We start from the raw sequence: 22,815 nt of genomic DNA on the forward strand, positions 1-22,815 counted from the left end.
TGTTTTTTACTACATTATTTAAAAACAAATTAAACTTAAAAGTCCAACTTGTTTTTCCATTTGTTTCATTACATTTTGATATTAATACAAACTAACTTAGTAAAAATTATTAAAAGATCTATTTTTGTACTACAGTTTTTGAAACCATTGGAGATAGAGTAGGGTGACCAAATCATTCACAGAAGAAACCGGGACAGCTCCAGTGGGGGGTTGAGCACCAGGGGGTCTGGGGGGTACGGAGTACCCCCATCAAGTCCGGAAATTTTCAAAATTTAAGTGTAAAATGAACGCATTTTTAGGCCGATTTTAACTCTGATTCAACCGGAGTTTAGCATCAAAAAACTAATGGGTTGACTCCAGAATTTTGACAAAAAAGTAAAAGGATTTTTAAGTCATTTAAATGTTTTTGTATTAACATATCACATCTGACCCACTTGACCAAAGAACTTGAACGTTGAAAGCTATAACCTTTTAATTTTAAGTAGGGAAAGACTTTTAAACCCTTCTGAACCCCCCTCCCGGGTAACCGCCTTGGCTTCGAATTATGTACCATTTCCTCCCTCCCCATCATCACCAGGCCGCATACTAGCCAACTGGTAAGTTGTTTCCTGGATAAGGATTATTCTTAATAAGAACTACTTGATTCATAGTTTTATGTCTTTAATTACAATTAATTAATTAGATTCACACAAAACAATGTTTCATGAACTTCCAAGACTCTATGTTCATATAGCAGTGTTCAAAATTTAACTTGTTATCAAATGATAGTATATAATAGATATTACAATAATTGACAACATCATGATTATTACATAACATTGACTATATATATCATGGTAGGTATGTAATGGTAAAAATAGCTAAATAGTATAGTTCACAAGTTTAAATATTACATTATACATTACTCAACACAGCTTGATGTGGAGGGTAATGATCGGCCTTGCAGAAAAGAATATTTATTCCGGGACTTTTGGGCGTCCCGATAACATTTTTCGGGACATCGCATAACATGATTAAAAACCGGGACAATCCCGGTTTTTCCGGACGTTTGGTCACCCTAAGATAGAGACAAACTTTAAATGTACAAACTGTTCATTTTTTAAAGACCTTTCTAATTATGTACAACACCACCTAGGTTGCTATTTGATTTTTTTTTAGATTGGGGCGGTTAAGTATTTCAAAATTCTATGTATTTTTTTAAATGTGTAAATTTTTGGGGTAGGGTTAGGGGCATTTGATGATATTTTTCGATAAAGCCATCTCATCATTATTTTTCAATAAAAATATCGTCTCTCTACATTTGTGCAGGTAGTTGCAATAAATTTACCCACAAATCCCTGATTTTTTAACGTTTTGGTGTACCCTGTACATAAGCGGCAAGATAGGTTCAAAATTTTTGCATCAAAATAATCAGTGAAGAAATACCTTTAAAATGAGGTATAACTCAACATACCTTTACATTTGAAAATTTTCCAAAAAACCACCCCTACCCCCCAAAAAAACTACCCTTTTGGGGGAGTTTTAGGCATTTCAAAATAATTTCTTCGAATTCTTTGGGGTGGAAATAGGGGGGTTTAAGTTGTTACAAATAATCTACCTTGTTTGGTTTGGCTGCTATACGTACTGTAAGGGTGGTCTGCCTCACCCTGTATTTTAATAGTTAAAAGGAATGTTTAATGAGTTCTGTCAATGTTTTATGTTCCTGCTCAAACATCTGCAAGTAAATAGTTTTAACTGTAATACAACTTGTTAAATAATGTAAGATAAATAAATATATTTTATATTTGTACAAATTTAACCATTTGAAAAACATAGTCAACAAATTTGTGCACTAACAGCATTTTGTTTTTCAAGTACTGTGTACAAAAACTGCACAGTACTCAATAAAGGACACTTACTTGTATTTGAGGAAAATATCATATATTGAATTCTATGTAACATATTTTTGTGTTATTGGTAATGTTGTTTTTGGAATTAAAACTATAAGTATTGTACCAAAATAAAATTAGACCTTACTAAAATATCCATAACAATAATTTACAGAAAAATATTTAATCAAATTTACAATTTTTTGAAAAAAACAAAAATAAAGAAATATACTAACTGTGGAACACTTATTTTCTTCCCCACTACATTATGAGTAAGACCACAAAACATTATTTTATTTGGATAGTAATGGTAAACAGTTTTGCAAAACGAAAATACCTGCTTATTTATGAAATGTAGACAACTATAAACAAGCATCATGCTACTTATAAACTAAACATACTGACACATTTTAAATACGTACATTATATTATGAAGTTGTCATTATTCATTTTTTAAATTACAGATCAATATAAAATGTTCAAATAATTATTTACGTTTAAATTTATTTATGCATGTTCGACAAATCGAACCGAATGGCATCCTTCTTTACATTGGTTGCACACAAATCTTGATTTATTGTAGTCCTTGCCCTTTGTTGTGCGTACCCAACAGGTCTTTACCTAATTTTCACGCAATCTTTCAAGACCAAGTCATCCTCCATGGCCATCCTCACCGCTGGGAGTATCTTTTTGCCTGAATGACAACCATCCATCACAAATGGCATCAATAATACTGACAATAAATTGGTGTCTTGATAGTGGCTTGATGTTGTTGTTTACAGAATTTTATTTGTACAGTATGCAGGCATTCAAAACCATCCTAGCAAAAAGGTTGAACATGACTTTCTTCCAATACTTGATGGTCCTTCGCTCAATTTAGTAACTGTCGAGCATCATTTCAATGTGATCAATTCCTCCCACATATTTATTGTAATTCCGTATTATTGCAGGTTTAATTTCTGTTGTTTCCCTCCCTTGTCGTCTTTTGGTTATTTCTATATTACTTATGCCTGGTTTTGAAGAAATTAGGAGAACTGGTTACTTTTTGTTTTTATTTTGACGGTAGGCTAATATAACAATACTTTCCTTTTTACAGTAAACTGTTTGTCCAGGTACTAATTGAGATTTTGTTTCATTAGGCACACTTTTCCTGTTCTTGTCTTGAATTTGTTTTGTTTAAAGTATTTGAGCAAGAGGATTGCTGGTAGAAACATTGTCTGTAAAAATTTGATAGCCTCCATTAAAGTAACTACAAGGTGATAAAAGCTTGGATATAACACGCAAGCCTTTTGTTTTAAATTTCATATTTATATTCTTGTGACCAAACTCCTTTTATAACAAAAGAAACTTACGCACGAATTACTTAAAGTACAGCATAAAACCAAAAGTAACACCACTTCCAGTGGTGGTGCTTATTATGCATATACATACTGCATTGGTCTGATTCTCTGTTCCAATCAGACTTTCATCTATCAACTGGTAAAGAAATACTAAAACATGCAACAACAGTGATCTTAGAGGGGTTGAAATTGTTGAGTAGCATCATATCCGGGTTCATTGCTTTTTGGATATTTACTATTGTCTATCATATGAAAGAATAAGTGTACAGATTAACATTCTGAGATAAAGTCCTTGATTATAAATGGAGAAAGCTCATAGATTCCAAGATAATGGCACGCCACTTTAATCATTACTTTATCAATATCGCTGATAATACCTTGAAGTCTGCTGGCTATGTTTCAAATCGACCTATATCTGTACCTTCTGCCTCCCAAAATTATTTTGGTCATATAAGTCTAAATGAGCTCTTACGAACTAATGAGCTTGAGCTAAATAAGATAATCGACTCTTTAAAGCCAAAGCCATCTGTGGGACTAGACGAGATTACTTTCAAGATTGTTAAATTTTGCAAAGAGGATTTTTTTACTGTTTGAATATGTAGCCAATTCATCACTTCTTCAGGGATCTTTTCCCTCCAGTCTGCAAATGGCTAGTCATTCCCCAACACAAAAAAGGAAATAAGGGTGAAACAGGAAATTATAGGCCAATATATTTGATTTCAACTTTCTCAAAGATTATTGAAAGAATTGTTTTATCAAGGCTCTTTCGACATCTTGATATCAATGGTCTGCATACTGAGAGTCAGCATGGGTTTGTGAGGGGCAAATCGACAGTGACAGGTTTGGAAGATCTGGTTGAAGAAATAATCAACAGCATTGAAGATGGCCAAAGCGTCACAAGAATATTCTTAGATCTCAGCAAAGCTTTTAATTGCCTGAGCCATGATCTAATTATGTCAAAGCTGAGTTATCTAAGAAATAATGGAACAGCACATGGATGATTTTCCAGTTACCTGGAAGGCAGATTTCAGATCGTGGAACTAACCTACTCAATCAAAGATGAAGATCTACTCCCGCAACCTTCTCTTGAGTGTTAGACCTGCAACCTCAGGGGTCAGTGTTGGGGCCAGTTTTATTCATATTGTTTATTAACGATTTATCATCCTACATCAACCCATATGGCAAATGCTTCATATATGCTGATGATAATGTCATCTTATCTTCACACAAATCTGTGAACAATCTTGAGATCAACTCTTTCATAGTAGTGAATGACTATTGCAACAACAATGGCGAGGTCCTTAACGAAGAAAAGACGAAGCAGCTGTTATTTGGAGCAAATAAAAATAAAGTAGCTGCTATATCTAATCTTGAAATCACTGACAACACCAAACATCTGGGAGTTATTATGGATGTTGACCTCTCTTGGAAGAACCAAGTTGACATTCTCTGTAAAACAACTCAGCAGTTCATTGTATGCTATAAGGAGAACTGTTGCTACTGGTACAGCAGGGGCTGCAAGAGATGCTTACCACACCCTTTTTGAGAGCCATATGACCTATGTGATCACCTTATAAGGGAGGAGGTGGGGCTCATCCTGTGCAAACTAGAAAGAGTTCTGCTTTTCCAAAAAAAGGTAATAAGAACATTGGGAATACGTGATAGTTGCAGGAAAAGTTTTCAAGATATGGAAATTTTGACAGTGGTTTCTCACTTGGTCGTGGCAGTGATTTCATCTGCTTGTACAAATGGACTTCAAAGACTTGCTGCTATTTATCAACACAATACCAGATTTGCCAAGAACCAAATCTGGTATGCAAAGAAACCAGCATACACTGGAGCTACGCTTTACAACCTTCTCCCAGATGAATAGAAGAGTCTAAAGAACCATAATCTCAGACTCCATTTGAATAGTCAATGACCATTCTACACAGTCAATGAGTTCTTACCCTGGAGAAACTTTGACATCTATATTTAATGTAGGCTAACTTTTGTTCGTGTAAAAATATGATGTAATGTAATTTTTTGACACCTTACAAATCTTAATGATTTTTGAATAAAGTTATTCTCTCTCTCTTTAAGGGTTTGTGTACTATACCTATTAGTTTTGGTTACATACAGTTGTAACAAAATGTTACAACTGAAACATTAAAAAAATAGTCATTGGATTTATAAATAAGATCCTCATCAGAGGAATCACTGAGTACTGGCCTGTTTATAGGCCTAGTCCTAGTCGAGATATCCTGTTTTTTACCTCTCTTAGTTGGTCCGAGATCTAGGCCTGTCTCATGAAAGTTCCACATGACAATGAATCGAACATAGGCCTACTTGGCATGAAAGACCTATTTGAAGTCCATTCATCATCATTATGATTGTATTTTGAATCATTGTCAGAGTCATCATCAAATATGTCAGCAGAACCTTCTGAATAAAGTTCTTCTTCCACCGTTCATTGTATAAATACATGTATATAATTTGTGTAATAAAACAGGGCTTATTATTACTACAAACAAATAAAAACAGGTTTAACCAGTATTGCCAAACAATAGCAAACAAAACTTTACATAAAAATAACACAAGCAGCACAAAGGATTACAATAATGTAAAGCTTTCACAAAGAATTATAAAATGTCACTTAAATATACTTGACATAAAACACAGGCAATACCAAGTCATTTTTCAATGTTCAGCAATTAACTAAAAGAATTAACAAAATATAAGTAAATAAAGAAACTTACAGGATCCAATTTGAAGTCTTTTGATACAATAATTATATCACTTAGAGAGGACTCCACAGAGAGAGTCGGGCAAGTAGTAAGTGTCTGTATCCAATTATCTGGCAAACTTTCTGAGAATGTGTCATAGTATTTGCCTTCCACAGTTTTGGCAAACATACCAGCATCCAAGCCAGCAACAAGCTGTTACAACAATGGGAATAAGTCATTGTTCAGTGCACAATAAAAAACCGAACAAGGTATAGTCAATGACAATTATAGTAATTTATTATTATTAGCATAATGTTGTCATGAACTTGAAGGCTAAAGTAAACAAGAGTAATTCCAATTAAAATATGTTCTAAAGTAAATTTAAAAATAATTATTTATAAAACTAATACAATTCTTGTTTTATTAGATTGAATGTTTATTTTAGGAGTTAAAAACCTACATTAAGGACTTACAAAAATTCTTAGCCTGCAATAAAAAACAAGGTATGTATTCTTTATTTTTGACGTGACAACGTCTTAAATTAGGTTGCGGCTCGGAGTCACTCATGAAAAAGTGTAACGCCCGGTAACGTTACGATGCCCGTCCAGTGGGTCCGCCGCCGCACGGGATCTGCACGGGATAAAGCAGATAACTGTGGGTCCGCCGCACGGGATAAAGCAGATAACTATGTTTATTCGTGAAAATGTGGAGTGCTTAGATTCGTCATTTACAACAACTACAACAATAAAGGTAAATAATTGTACAGTGATATTTCATTATCGTAAACTATGATTGATTGATTAATTGTTAGATTGACACAAAAGTTGAGAAACTGAGTTTATAGGTTATGTTATACTATTGACAAATGTTGATAGTGTTAAGTAAATTATTAGTTTAAATCACTCTGCAATAAATCGTAATTCAGTCGATTGAGAAGAAACAGCGCGTATTGCTAGTCAAACATTTAAAATAACAAATTATAACCTCTAACCTGTCATAACAGTGCGACCAAACAAACGAACTAAACCGACCAATCACCACGCGTGGAGTTAGAATTTAACTGTGTTTAGCAAGAATTTCAAATTCCAATTTTAGTAAATGTTTTATTCAACTTTACCATTTACAATAACAAATTTTAATTAATTTCAAATTATGTACAATGTTTTAGTAAACAAAATATATTTCTATAGTTAAAATTTGTGCAATTCTTATTTTCATTCAATTCCTTGTTCCTATTGTGCAATTTAATAATATTCATATCAATAAATATTCTACCGAGAAAAAGACGTTGTCGCGTAAAATCTTCGCCCGTAAAACCGACTTTACAGGCAACCATAATTTTTTTTCTAAACTAATAATGAAAAATTCAAGTTTCTACATGCTCTCAGTATTTTAATAATTCCACAAAATATAAATTCAGGATTTTTAATCATATAACGATAGGAGTATTTGGTATTTTAGTAACATATTTAGTGTTTTGTATTATGACACCAAATTTAAGTTGGAAATATGTTTTGTCACCGCATAGCATGATTTGAGATGACAATAAAAAGCAGAAAAAGTATCTAACCTTTCTTCTATTAAATAAGGAAATGGGCTGGAGCACGAGCTGGCATATAGATGCAATCAACTATATCGTCTGTGTATGGGCCGATTGTGTAACCTTGACATCTTGTCAGTAAACCACAGGCAATTAAACATCAAACTCTGTACTGAATGCTCATCACAAATTGTGGAACAGTAATATTGCATCAAATTTTGTCAAAATTATAGTTTTACCTATTTAAAAGTAGATTTATAATTAAATAAAAATACAATTAGTCTCTCAAGTAGGTTTCTAAAATATTAATTGGTCTCTAGTATCTTATTTTCAAATTTTTATGTCCAAATGATCTAGCATTTCAATAAAATTAGTGACAGTGTCACTACTACAGTGTGTACTATAATTTTATTGAAATGCTATATAAAACTAACAAATATTTGTGATAAGTTATGTTCTGCAAACAATGAAATATTAATGTAGTTCCTTATTTGACCTTGAGATTACAGCACTTTCCAGCTACACCTGGATAATGATTGAATTTTGTAACTGTGTAATAAACGGGCTATTTGTAATGGCTAGCCGAGCTTAACTGGAAAATTGTGAGGACCACACAGTGAGACCCACCGCAAGAAGGACCTGACGTTATGATAATTCATTGATCTCACAAAGATAACAGCCAAAGCCGCCCATAAGGGACTCCCGAGCTGAGGGGACCGTCACATTAGTTAAAAACTGAACACAAAAGATCAATCAGTGGGCTCATATACAATACCAAAGAACCAAATGATTTTAAATCTCCATTAAAACAGATTTTAGAATTTGGAGTTTTTCACTCTGTGCATGAATGAGTTTATGTTTTGTTGTTATGACCAGCAGCTTCATTAACTGAAACTGACAATGAAATAAGTATGAGTTTGAGAGTGCATTATGTGTATGTAATTATTTAGGTGTGCGTGAAATGAATGAATGTTAGATTAGTACAACTGCAAAAGTGTTTTTAGTTCATGTTATTTAAAATAAATGCATATTCTTTAAAAACAATGAACAGATATTAATGATTAACATATTTTAAAACATAATTATATAAAGCAAAAATATCCAAACAAATAAGCACACTCAAAAATAGAACATTGCACGAATAAAAAAGCATTACTTGATTGTTAGAAGCCATTCACCAAACCCAATAAAATGATAATTAGACATTATAAGTACAAACCAAGAAAGTAAAATTATATATAAAGCATAAAGAAATGAGACGGATGACACAATGAGATGTTCAAATACTGCATTTTTGTACATGCAATTTTTTTCATACAAAAATAATGGTCCACCATATAGCACCACTATTTATGAACTTCTTAACACAATTAATTATTGGTCTTTAGCCCACAGAGAAAGGAGTAATTTTCAGTTACTTAACAGCAATAATTAATCCTTTGTACACGGTAATAAGCTGTATATATCGCCACCCATAACGTGCTAAGTAGGATAACTTGCAGTATCTCGTAACAAAGCATAATATTCATATTAGTTGTCTGAAATTCTGTCGGAATACAGACTTGTTTGGTCTTCCATTGCGATATTGACGAAGTGTGACGCATCAAAAGATTTGTTGTCAGTCACAATAATAGTTTTTGTTGGCTTTGACCACTTACGCACGCACTCAGCCCGAGAGTCTATATACTCAAAGTGAGTAAACTCACTTGTGAAAGACAGTTTAGCTCACATTGTTTGTTTTACTAACCTTCTTTTAAACAAAAAATGTGTTTTTATATAGTATTCTACCAATACTTCAATAATAAGTAATAAACTAAGAAATAATTTTAGAAACATAAATTAATTAAATTGAGGCACACTAGTAGGTTTTTAAAATTTATTAATTAGTGTACTACGGATTAAAATAAGTAATACTAATGCATGTAGGTTTTCAGCTCCTGAACTATGTATGACTCCTAATATCGAGTGAACACATGCAAATACATTTTTTCAGGTTCCAACAAAATTATGGCTGTAATATCGGCATTAAAACTGGACACAAATTACACATGTATCTTGCTTCTAGCACCAACATACAAAAGTAGTCAGGGTCTGAATGGGTTAAAACACCACTTGCAAAATAAACGTATTTGTTTTGAAGAGAGTATTGTTTGTAGAAGTAAAGTAAATTTATTAACCATAAACTTTATAGTTTACAAAGTTAACGTGGTATTGATTTAGACTTTTGAAACAGAGTATTTGTACATCTCAGCTCTGTGAATGTAAAAAACATAAAAAAAACGTTGAAAATTAACTGATGAAGTGAAGTAAGTAAATAATTTAAAATTTATACTTACTTCACTAACCCGATCGAATATAACATTTTTGTCTGTACTAATGGTCTTTCTATCTAACTTCACCTTTTCTTCCTCTTGAAATTCCTCAAGAGCTTTTTTAGCAGCGTAGCCTTTGGCTACATTCTCATTGATATCTTCAAACGGATAGCTTGCACATTGCTTAAGCTCCTGGTTCGATCTGGTTATCTGTAACAAAAATATCCATGAATCGATTAAAAAAACTACAATGCTACAAATGTATATACTTTGTTAAAATACTGGTTGTGTGTGTGTAAAATCCTAAAATATAATTATGTGACTTTTGGTACATTTTGAACATAAAACAAATTTAGTAATGATAAAAGTAAGGTTTTAAATAACGAAATACCTCAAAATAGTTACAGACATTTCTTATTTCATTAAAATTTTCCAGAGTTACCCTTCAAATATGGGAATACAAATCTTTTGGTTTATTATTTAGTAACATTTTTTTAACTTGCTTCTAGTTTTGTCTTCTGTGATATGTATAAGTGTACATCCTTGTACCACAGAACAATTGTATTGAAGTACAGTGGAGTCCCGCTAATCCGAACACGTGTAATCCGAACGTCGGTTAATCCGAACAGGTCCAGCAGGAATTATTTATAACGATAATGAACAGTTATAGGAACTAATTACTTAAAAAATGAAAAATGGGTGCATCATTTCGTACATAAACAAAGAAAACTTTAATTAAATAGACATACAGTATTTTATTAAGACAAATTGTGTACGGTACAGTACAAAAATAATGAAGTTAAATACAGTACCAAATTGAAACTTATAGGTTAAGTGATGAGTTAAATTACTGTATTAAGTGAAATCAAAATTGGACGTACAGTACTGATAATATTATTGAGTACAATATTAATTGTTAAAAGACATAAATTCAGTAATTGTCTTCTGTCGCATTGAAGAGAGTCTATTGGATGACGCGTAGTTTCGCCATCGTGTCATAAACATGATATCGGCAGGAGGTGTAGCAGTAGCCTGTTGCTCTAAGTATCGTAGTGCAAGGTTAAACGCTGCTGCACCGTCTGCGTGTGGCACCAACTCTTCTTTATCACCCAGGTTCTCATCGTCACTTCCTTCCTCCTCACACTCGATTGATTCTTGAGTGACTGCCGCAACTATGTCGTGATCAGTTAGGAATTCGGAGCACGCACCATCTGCTACCATCCATTCATTGACGTCTGTTTCATCTGCTTTCTCGCAACCAGGAATTGCTTGAACTAGCCGGAACACATTTTCTCTATCGTTGTCTGCTTGGTTGTCTTGGAACGCAAGGGTAGGCCATACTTTTGTCCAAGACTTCCTCAAAGTTTGGTCTGTAATGTTCTCCCAAGAATCAGCAATCCAATACACAACATCCTTGATGTTAGTTTGTTTTATTTTTTGAACCAAAGAGACTGATTCATCTACAATCAGGTTTCGCAAAAACTGCTTGCGGTATATTTAAGTTTAAGTGATTGCAACACACCTTGGTCCATTGGCTGCAATAAGGCTGTAACATTTGGAGGTAAAAATGATACTTTAATTTCACCACTAGAAAGTTCTTCGTTCGGTATTTGGGTGCGATGGCGCATTGTCAATGAAGAGAATAGCAACGTGGGGGTAAATCATTGTCATTACTGAATTGTTGGACACGGGGGTACAAACTCGTCATGAAACCATTGTTTAAACAACTGTCCGTTCATCCACGCTTTTTTCTGGTTCTTGTAAATAAACTGGCAATGAGTTCATATTGACATTTTTGAAAGCTCTAGGTCTAGCAGATTTCCCTAATCAACATTAGTGGAAGCTTGTGATTTACCAGCAGCATTAGAACATGCCATTATTGTTACTCGATCTTTTGCTCATTTTAAAACCAGGAGCATGGATTTCTTCTTTAGACGCCAAACTCTTTGTAGGCAGTGCTCTAAAGTTGAGGCCGGTTTCATCAGCATTATAAAATTTGCTGTGGAGAATAATTTCCATCCAATATCAAAGTTTCAAATTTACTCACGTATTCCCCCTTGCTGCATCGTGGTCAGATGAAAGTTGTTCTCCTGTAATTGTCACAACTGCCGTATTTCCATGGCGCTTCTTCCATCGGTCTAGCCACCCAGTACTAGCATGAAAACATTCACCGCTGTTCATTAATTCATTCAATTGAATTGCCTTTTCTTGAACAATAGGCCCACTTAAAGAAGTTCCTCTCTCCCTTTCCTGGGAAAACCAAACAAAAAGCGCTTCATCTACTTTATCATACTGAGATTGCTTCACTGTTTGTCTGTTTTCAAGAGTCTGGCCAGAAGAAAGTAGCACAATATTGCTCAAGCTTTGCACGATTTTTCCTCCAATCACAAATTGTAGATTTGCCAACATTAAACTCTGTTGCCAATTTAGTCACACTTTCACCCTTATCTAAACGCTGTAGGGCGTCTAGCTTGTCTTTAAGAGTGACGGTAGTATGCTTTCGCTTACTCGCCATAAAAATCAGCTCTCACACTTTTACTACGCAAATAATCACAACAGTGGAATCGATGTTTGCACTGAGATGACAGACGACACAATGCAGACTACAGCGCAATGTGCGGCTATTCTATGAGTCAGTGTGTGTATTTTTGGCACGCCGCTCCGTGGGAGGGGGAGTACAGTCTGACCCGTACAATAATGCAGTACGCTCACATTGCTTAACAATAGAACTCTCACGCTAAATACGGTAAATGTGCTTAGTATTCGCAACACGTTTATTTGTCAAGAAATACAATGCAACAGTCATAAAACATGTTTTAATAAACAATGTTGATAATTCTATAACAAAATAGACCCATTCTCAAGTTTTAAAAACCGTTATTTTTCTGTAATTCCGGCTAATCCGAACAATCACATAATCCGAACAGGGCTCGGTCCCAAATTAGGTCGGATTAACGGGACTCTACTGTACTATAATTACTTCAGGAATTTAAAGAATAAAATATATATGTAAAATATAATACATATACAAAAAAGTAAAGAACTGTTGAATATTTCTAGATTCAATATTTTATTCATAAGAGTTCATTCTAAACATAAAATTACTTATCATCATGAAATTAAATGATACAATTAAGCCGGGTCCACACTGAACAAATATTGACAAACGTGTTTGTTCAAACAGTTTGGGAAAATTTTATTATGTTTGACAAACAATGTTTGCCCGTGGCCAGTGTGGACGCGTCAAGAAACAAAATATTTCCATGTAGGGGAGAACAGTGCCGCCATCTTTGTTTGGACTCGATGTTTACTCTCAGAGCGACAACTGGCAAACTGTGTGTCGTCAGTCTATGCAAGTTCCTAGTCAGAAACAGGTCTATTGTGGTGTTTTCTGTTAGTGAGTTGCTGCTCTTTGTGTTTCATATTCGATTGGTAAGTGAAGAACAATGAATAAGGACTTTTGGACACAAGATAATGTAATTTCGTTAAAACAACTGTACGAATCGCACAGGTTACTTTGGGACACTAACGAACCTAACTATAAAAACAAATACAAGAGGAAAGATTCCTACACTAGTATAGCTAAAGAGTTAGGTGTAAACAATACCGAAGAAGTTAAGAAAAAAATTGAAAGTCTTTTAGTGCAATTTAGAAGAGAGAAAAAGGCAGTAATACCAAAGTCAAGAATGGGAACTGCCGACAAGAAAAAGGCTTGGTGGGGTTTACAATTTTTTTCAGTTTTTAAGTGACAAAAATGTACCTAGACAAACAGTGTCAAGCAAGACATAGGATGAGGTTTCTGAAGATCTATTGAGTGAAAATGAAGATTTACTTTCATCTGCTGGCCCTTCAAGAACCAGCACACCTTTTTCGTCTGCTAGTCTTTTTAGTGGCACTTCGAATAGTAGTGTCAGTAGTAAACCTGTTGCCAAACGAGGAAATAAAAGAAAACTAGTTGATGAAGCATTTAATATCATGACAACTTGTTTCAATGAAATGTTGCAAGAGCCAAAACCAACGAAAGATGAGCATACAGTTTACGGGGAGTGCGTTGCCAACCGAATAAGAAAAATACAAAACCCCATGAGACTCTGCATTGTTAAAAACAAGATAGACAATATACTTTTTGAAGCTGAAATGGAAGAGTACAAGGACGTTTCTGAAAAACCTGAACGAAACATCTGAACAACCAGGAACTTTTGAGAAACCAGTGGAAGAGGAAGACATCGGAAATATTTCTTCATTGATAGCCTCATCAATGAATACAGTTTCTGGATACTTTGAGGACTTATAACATTTACACTTCTAATCAGTTGTTGCAGTTATTTTTGATTACATTTAATACAATTTAATGATGGTTAACAGTGTTGTATTCAGTATTTGTTAAGAGTGTTGTATTCAGTGTTTATTCAAGAAAATACAAGTTTTTTCAGGATACAATGTGAGTAATATTTATTTGATTTACCTTACAGTTAGGTTTAGTTAAATTATAATTAGGTTATAGTTATGGATTAAGTTATGTATGATTTGTTATATATTTACCTACAGCCTTTAAGGTAAATGTCCAAATTTCGAAGAACATCTAACTAACATCACTTCCAATTAAAAAAATTTAAACTTTATAAAATAAAAAAGTCAGCTGTAGTTGTTTATGCCAAAAGGAACCAGAGTTCATCCCACACTGCTCATGAGTAGTCATTTTGCCACAGTACACTACCAATGTTGGAGACGAAGTAGTTTGCATATTCTTCTCTCACGGATTTCACAAACTCACTGGGTTTTCTTCCTATTCGAGGAAGTGGATAAAATGACTGTAATCCTTGGTTGTCTTCTCTCCAATCTCCAGGAACAATACTTCCATCTGGAGCTACGCTGTCTAGGGAACCAGGAGGTGTGTATACATTTGCTGATGATTTACTTTGAAGCAAAAAGTTATGTAAATGGACACAAGCACATGTAACAAGAGTAGATTTTTCTGGGTCTAGGAGCATTGGCTTTCTCAGTACTCTAAAGACTGAACTGAGAATTCCAAAGGCATTTTCAGAACATCTGTGAGCTCGAGACAAGCGATAGATGAATATCCTTTTTTTGCTTCCCTTTTCTTGGTGGCCTGGGAACGGTTTCGTTATGTGCTTATGTAAGGCGAATGCATCATCTGCCACAATCACATATGGGACAGCAAATAATCTTCCAGGTAAAGCTTCTTCCTCAGGTAGACCTGTTCCATTTTCCAAGATTCTCCACAAACTACAATTTTTAAAAACACCACCGTCAGATATTCGTCCTTGGCATCCAATGTTCACATAGATAAACGAGTAATTAGAGTCTACAAGTGCCATTAACACAATGCTGTGGTAACTCTTGTAATTGAAAAAAGTAGAGCCACTGTTTTCTGGAGCTTGTATCACAATATGCTTGCCATCTAGAGCACCGATGCATTGGTCAAACTGCCAAGCTCGCTTAAAATCAGTTGCAATTGATTTCCACTCTTCTGGTTTGCTAGGGGTCTTTATATAGTCCTCCAACATACTAACAAGGGCAGAACACACTTCAGGAACGATTTGAGATATGCTTTGCTTTGATACTTTAAATAAGTACATCAAAGAATGGTAAGAATCACCAGTTGCTAAAAATCGTAAAGTTATAGCCAAACGATCATTCACACTTATCACTTCTTGCCAGTTTGTATTTTTCTTAGCAACCATGGGTCCTATCATGTTAGCAAGTATTTCAAAATCTGCATTTGACACTCGTGTAAAGTTAGTGAACAAACAGCCAGCTCTCAAGTCAGTACGCAAGTCCTCACCACTATACTCGTACCTCCTTTGCAACAGCTGCCTCTGCCACCATCTTCGAGGTCTAGGTGAGTTGATGAACACAAACGCCGCGTCGCGGCTATACAAGCAAGGTGACGACGACGGTACAACAAATTATCGTTCATGTCTGTTCCATTTGATAGCTCAGCACTGACTGTTTTAGCAAACACTGAAATTTTTGGCCAAACAGTAATTTTTTGTTTGACAAACAATGTTTGACCAAACTTTTTAAAATGTTTGTCCCTGATCACCTCAACGAACATATTTGTCAAACATGTTTTGTCAAACATTTGTTCAGTGTGGACGCGGCTTTAAATCAATCAACATGACCCACACCACAGAAAAAAGAAATAAAAATGCTCACTGATTCGTTATCTACAACTAGGAAGTCTCATTGCATATAGCCAGCCTACTTAACTGATTAAAATAAAAACATTTTAAGGGTGTTATAAAGTTTTAGGGAACATGTGCTAAATTATTGTAAGTTGCTGTAACAGACATCTGCCAACTATTCTTTTAATATTGGGTTCTATTATGAACCCAAATGCTGTGAAACTTGAGATCCTTGTAAAGAAACATACCAGCTTCATGAAACGTGAAAAATAATGACTTTTTCAGCTTTGTAGTTTTTAACTTGCTAACAGCTAATAACTGCTAATGATCTTATCTATCCTTCACATAAACTGTCATTACCTCACTTCTATAAAACATAGCATTAAAATATAAATCTACTTCATGATGTATGTAAAGAAGCTATGGAGTGATGTTCAATATCTGTTATAATCTACCAAGTATAAAAAAAATGTTTTAGTACGACTATAATATTTTGAAACATTATTAGGTTAATGATTGTGTATGAAAACCATACAGCTAAATAAATATATGACACATAGTATTTATTAATTTTTATATTAAAATTTAATTCTTAATCTAAGGGAACAAAATTTATAAGCCTCCCTTATTTATTGGTGAAGTAAAATACATTTTTCTAAGGACGTGTTATTTTTAGTTTTTGCCCTTTCTGTCCAAGTAAATGTAACACAATTTTTGAAATTCATAGTACTTAACATAAAACTAAAGTTATTTCTGATAAAACCGTTTCATAGTCTATATTTAAAAAATTCACAAACATTTTAATACAATATTTACATTACTAGAAAATGTTTTCAGAAATGTCAATCTTGAGTGATGTGCTATCTAGCAATCACTCAAATTATCATCACTGTCCAAATACACGCCACTTGAAAAACTAAGTTACTAATTAGTGACTTTTTCGCTTAATGGAGACTTTGAACAATTCCTTACCCATTTTCAAATCAATAAATACGAAAATAAAACTTAACTGCCATACTTCATACCATTTTTAACCTAAAAAACGTGAAGCAAGGTGGGAATATTCACAACATAGTGAAATACAGCTGTCTGCAACAATCAGTGGGCAGTCAGGTGAGATTAATTGCAATTTTTTCAATCACAGACTGACAAAAATACAAACTCAAAGCTTTATGAACTAATATATTTCAATGCAGTACATCTTTATACTAAGTTCTGTGGAATTTCAAAGCATTTTATACAATGAGTGGGCAATAAAGTAATAAAAAGTGCATGTCCACAGTATACAGTCATTGGAATTTTACACAATTTTAACAATGACCATATAAATACGGACGTCAAGGCTAAACGGTTAAATGGATACCTCACTAAATCAACCCCAAAGATTTTTTCAGTATTTATCTAAATTTTTCTACGACTTTAAAAATGAAGGATTTTGGAAATATAAAAATGCCCACAACCCAAACATTACAAATGGTAAGGGGTTGCTTCCACCTCATCACATTGAAGGACGTATTTATTAAAAGTTCTTTCAACACCTCTACCAATAACAAGAGGGGTACCCCAAGGTTCTGTTCTGGGCCCTGCTCTCTCATCCTTACCACAAATGACCTACCAGCATATCTAAGAGACAGCTGTACCCCAATAATGTACGCTGATGATACCACCCTTGTGCTGGGCAAAGAAAGTATTGAATCACTTCAGATAAGCGCATTTATTGCTACAAACCTAGCCATTCAATACTGCCACGAAAATGACCTAGTTATAAAACACACAAAAAACAAAGCAAATCATGTTTGGTAGAAGAGGAAGGGAGGAACCAGCATTACCTGAGGTGGAAGTGGAAGAGACCGCATGCTTCCTGGGCATTACCATCGACAGTTCCTTTACCTGGACAGCCCACATTGACAGTGTATGCAGGAAGTTGAACACTGGCATATTTTTAATTCGAAGAATGACGCAAATTGGCACTCCAGAAATAGCAAAAATCATTTACCATGCTTTCTGTGAAACTCACATAATGTATGGCATAGCCGCATGGGGTGGTACTACCAAGACCAATATGAAACAGGAAACTAATATTACAAAAGAGAGCATTAAGAACTATACTAGGCCTACAACCTATGGAGAGCTGCCGAGAACATTTTAAAAGTCTTAAAGTCTTGACTGAGTATGCAATGTACAATTTGTGAGGTGGCACACTATGCATCAATCAAACAACCAGCTCAAGGATCAGCCCTTCACAACTCTAATACAAGACATGCAACCCGTTTCAACATCCCAGCTCATCGAACTTCTCTATATGCAAAGAAAACCAATATATGCCGGTATGAAAATCCTCAACCACCTACCACAAGACTTCAGACAGGAAACTGGTGCAACACTAAAGAACAGACTGAAGAACCTCTTGTTGGACAATCCAATCTATTCCATGGATGAATTCTAACAAACGACCTGGACTTGATGTTATGTATTGTATTACAATTTTATGTATTTACTTATATATTGTATACAGTATTGTTTTGACACCATTGCATTTCTTAAAGAAATTGTAATAAAGAATATTCTGACTTCTGACGTACAAAACTTAACAACTCTTACATTTAAAGTTCTTTCCTATCTCCTCTAACCGTCACCAAACTCTGGCAAATAAACTGTACTTATGGGTACCAAGTAGAAGTTTAAATTGTTTCTTTACAAGTAATTAGGCAACTAAGAGGCCTTAACAAAAATTTAGTTAGGCCTTAAAATGCTAGCTTTTAGTGTTCAGAAAATTTTAAAAAGTACAGCCATGCATGGTATTATTATAAAGTTTGTATCATGAGCTAGTGAAAAAGAATGCATTTTGATGTAGGTTTGTATCAAAGGAGTGGCAATAAAAAACAAAAACAAACACTATTTTCTATGCACTTGATGGCCATTTTGAATTAGAGTTAATTTTATTTTTCTTTGCCAAAATATTTAGAATGGAAAGACCTTTAAAATTATCTATACTGAAAAGTGTGTTAGCATTTGAAATTTTTGAGATTTGAAAATGGCATCTTCTGTTTTGGAACACCTATAGTTTTACAGAGTTCAAATTACTTTAAACAAATTTTTTGAGGTCGATTTAGTGGAAAATCCATTTAAACTCAAATTCTGCAGTTAGCCATGTGACCGTTAGACATTTGAGACGGGTGGTCTGAAACACCCTGTATTAATGTATAATTTTTAAATTATGGCCTTGAAGAATAATACAATAAGAATAATGTACAAAGAATACCTTGACTTTTGCACCAAACCTCTTTGGCTCCCCCTTGGGTTTTCTTGCAAACACTTTATACTCAGGGTTGGACCAACCCTGAGCCGTGGTGTATTGGAGCAGAATGTGGACATTGGCTGACATGTTCTGGAGGTCAGGAGCAGGCACAGGAACATGCTGAAACTGCGGAGACAAGTTGGGTTCTAGCTGGGAGGACAGGCTGTCATCAACCATTAGGGGACGCTGCAATATCACCAATTTTCTTATAACAACAAAGAAATCTCATGTCTGAAATTTTAACATTTAAACATTTGACTTCAACTTCAACATAATTTAATGAAGTACTAAATTATGACTTAAAAACTAAAGAAATAATTTTAATGAGTGGAATGAGAAAACACAATTACTTTTACAAAGTCAAAGTTTTGGGCAGTTAGACTACAAATAAAAAACAATTATTTTTAACAATTTTTGGAAAAGCTTAATGTTTTTAAAGTCACTTGAGTGTAGTTACAAAGTTAAAGCATTATTTTAAGAAGTACAGATTTGCTCTTTAATTAAACAATTAAAAGTATTTTACCACTGGTGCTTAATTCTTTGAGGATCTGGCAGCAATATATATTTCCAATTTCTTTTAGTTTACAACCCCTTTATGTAATAACATTTTAAAACCAATGTAAAAGTAGGCAAACTAAAATATGGTTGGTCTATACATCTAAAACAAAGAATTATAAAACATCTAGTAAAAGATCACAAACAATTTATTCAAGGTGCAGTAAAGATTGCCATACAATTTGCGTAGCAAACCATTTTTGATAATAAATGTAGACTATAGCAACTTTGTTAAATAATTAACATATTCTGCTTGTACAGTATTGTGACTCTGAGTATTAAAGACAGTTAACATATTATGTTACTAAGGTATCAGATATATATATACTAGCAGTTGCCCGTGGCTTCACACCCAATTTCCAGTTGAAAAACAGTACACTATATTCACGTATTCTTTTTCTATCACATTCTAAACACTCCTGAGATAATTTATAGTCGTTCCTTCGTGAGCCTCTTGGGCTCATTATGAAGGTGTGTACCATATTTCCTGCCTCTATCTTTCGTGGTTTTTGCTAGGTGTTGATAAGTTATTCAGTACAATTAATTTTTATAGATAAAATAATTAGGTTATAAAGAACGAAATGCTGTCTGTTAAAATTAATTTTCTGTCTAAGATATTTCCAGTATTTTTGTGGACTTTGTCTTGTGCTCCGATTAAGAAAATCTATCAATGAAAACCAATTTCGATCATAACGCGTCTTCTTTCGGCTCTTTTCATTTACCTTCGATCTAACCAAATTCGATTACCTTATGTGCAAACATTCACGGCTTTGAACAATGAGGTGGTTTTTATAACAGCGTTTAATAGTATTTTCACTGTATTAGGTAGTTTACGGGTTTCACGGGTGCAATATACATTTAAAATTAGGCATTAACTTCTTCTATGCAATCTGCATTACACTACTGATCAAGCACTTTACAATAACAATTTTCTAGATTTTTATTGTAAACAAATGTTTCTGCCTCTTTGATGAACTTCAGCTGAAAGTATTAACAGCTGTTAAGTATCAGTTCATTTTGTATTACGTGTCGCAGCGCAGTCTGCCGGATCGAAGGTAAAACATTCTAAAATCAACAACTACTTAGAAATTAAAAATTAATTCATAAAACATTTTCTAGTGGACCAAATTGTGAATCTAAACCATTTTCGAATTCCATTGAAAACACACACAAAATTTCATCAAAATCGGTCCAGTTGTTTAGGAGGAGTTCAGTCACATACACACGAACACAAGAAATATATATATATACATACCCATACCAGTAGAATAATGCAGGTCAACATCTTTTAGTTTGCTATAATAGGCTTCTTAACTTAACTTCTGAGCAATTTGAGATTTTTTCTGATTCTTAATTGTATGAACTACCAACACATGGCTATTCATATGTTAAATTCCTAACTCGTAGCTTTGTTTAATGTATGTAATGTTTGGAAAACTCATAATAAACCTGCAATTTTTCACTGGAATGTTTTAAATTTTGTTTGATTATAATAAGGTTTTGGTGTTGCATTTTGTGGTTTGTGCAACCTACAAATGCAAAAAACATGCTTGCCTTAGTAATTTTTTTTGTTTTTTTGACAACAAACTATACAGTACATGTATTTATTTTAAAATTTTAAAAAATCAGAGTAAAAAATAAATTCATTTTTTCTTACAAAATTTAATGTTTTACTAAAAATACTTGCTATTCTTAGTAAAAATTTCATTGAGTTTACATAAAACATAATGAAGTTACGAATATTTTAGGAAGATCAACCAATTTTAATTTTTGGTCTGGTCTCTTTAAGTTACTTGGCAATTAAATGGTATTTATAAAATTTGTGAAACCCAAAAATAATGTCTAGTCCTCAAAGGGATTAAATAAATTAGAATTATTGGAAAAAATTAAATTTGTAAAGTACAATATTAAGTTTAGGGTGTTCTATTACACAAATTAAAAAATAGTATCAGTGAATAACAAAACCTAGACAAAAAGACCAGGTACAGTACTCAATACTTTCCAGGACGTAAAAGACCACAACATTTACAGAACAATAGATAAATATAAAGTCCATCCAAGAGACAAAAGCACAAAAATACCAGCAAAAGTGGGACAGGTGAGAGGATGAAAACTATCAATGGGAATATTAGAGCATCCATGTGATCTGATTAAGGGTCTATAACTTCTTAAAATCCAACAACAGCTACACATAAATAAACAAGAATCACTAATGAGAACTGATTAGAACCTGAAATCTTTATAACAGGCTATTAAAACAAAAAACAGTTTATCATTGTCAAAATTTTTATAACAGAGATGTAATTAACCAAGCACACTGGCAGCATGTTAATAGCTGTATTAATAAGCAACTTAATCCACTGGTTTAAATCGATTGAATGATACCAATACTTACAGGTTTTATGAATGGACAAGCTTTGTACTTTTTCTTTAGGATATAACACTGAAGTGGTATTTCCATTTTAATAAAAAATTAATACATAAAAACTGAAAAATTAAGAAATGTAAATGTAAATAACAAAATAAGTAACAAACAATGCTTATGAAAATACAATTTTTCAACAACAAATGTGCTTTGACAGATATAAAACATTGGATTTAAATATCCAGCTGTTGTTTCACCTTGATTTCTACTTCACTGGTAAAAACGTTACCCTAGCAATATGCAGAACATTTATGGGTCCAGATAAATAATACAAATTAATTGTCAAAATTGTTATGAGTTAGCTACCGTATTAGTTTTCAGTAAGGACACTAAGTGTAATCTAGACTACCTTATGATATATAATTCATTATTTTTACTAAGAAATGCTGTTAATAATGAACTAAAATTGATGAATAAGGTATATCAATATAGCTATCAATTTACTGATGCTAAATACTTATTTTGCAAGGGCTAAGAAAATAATTTAATTAAGTTAGTGAAAATTTCTAAAACATAATTTATCTTTATAATAACGGTTTGATTCTGATATTATTAGACCAAAGTTACTGGTTGGAATCTAATTTGAAAGAACCGACTTTGAAGATTAATGTCAAGTTTGAAAA

The 22,815-nt window shown here is 33.5% G+C and overlaps 1 protein-coding gene across 3 annotated transcripts in view; it reads right to left on the bottom strand.

Annotated features, from left to right (window-relative positions):
- LOC124362626 (tudor domain-containing protein 7) overlaps positions 1 to 22,815 on the bottom strand; it is a 113,045-nt gene that overhangs the window by 27,413 nt on the left and 62,817 nt on the right. For 2 of the 3 annotated variants that reach the window (XM_046817289.1, XM_046817287.1), the window contains 3 exons: positions 19,177 to 19,398; positions 9,790 to 9,975; positions 5,947 to 6,126 (listed from right to left, as the gene is read on the bottom strand). In XM_046817289.1, the coding sequence (XP_046673245.1) occupies positions 5,947 to 6,126; positions 9,790 to 9,975; positions 19,177 to 19,398 (588 nt within the window). The remainder of the gene's footprint in view (positions 1 to 5,946; positions 6,127 to 9,789; positions 9,976 to 19,176; positions 19,399 to 22,815) is intronic. The other variant, XM_046817288.1, reaches the window with a different exon arrangement.

This window comes from Homalodisca vitripennis, chromosome 5 (genome assembly GCF_021130785.1).
Source record: "Homalodisca vitripennis isolate AUS2020 chromosome 5, UT_GWSS_2.1, whole genome shotgun sequence".
Lineage (NCBI taxonomy): Eukaryota > Metazoa > Arthropoda > Insecta > Hemiptera > Cicadellidae > Homalodisca > Homalodisca vitripennis.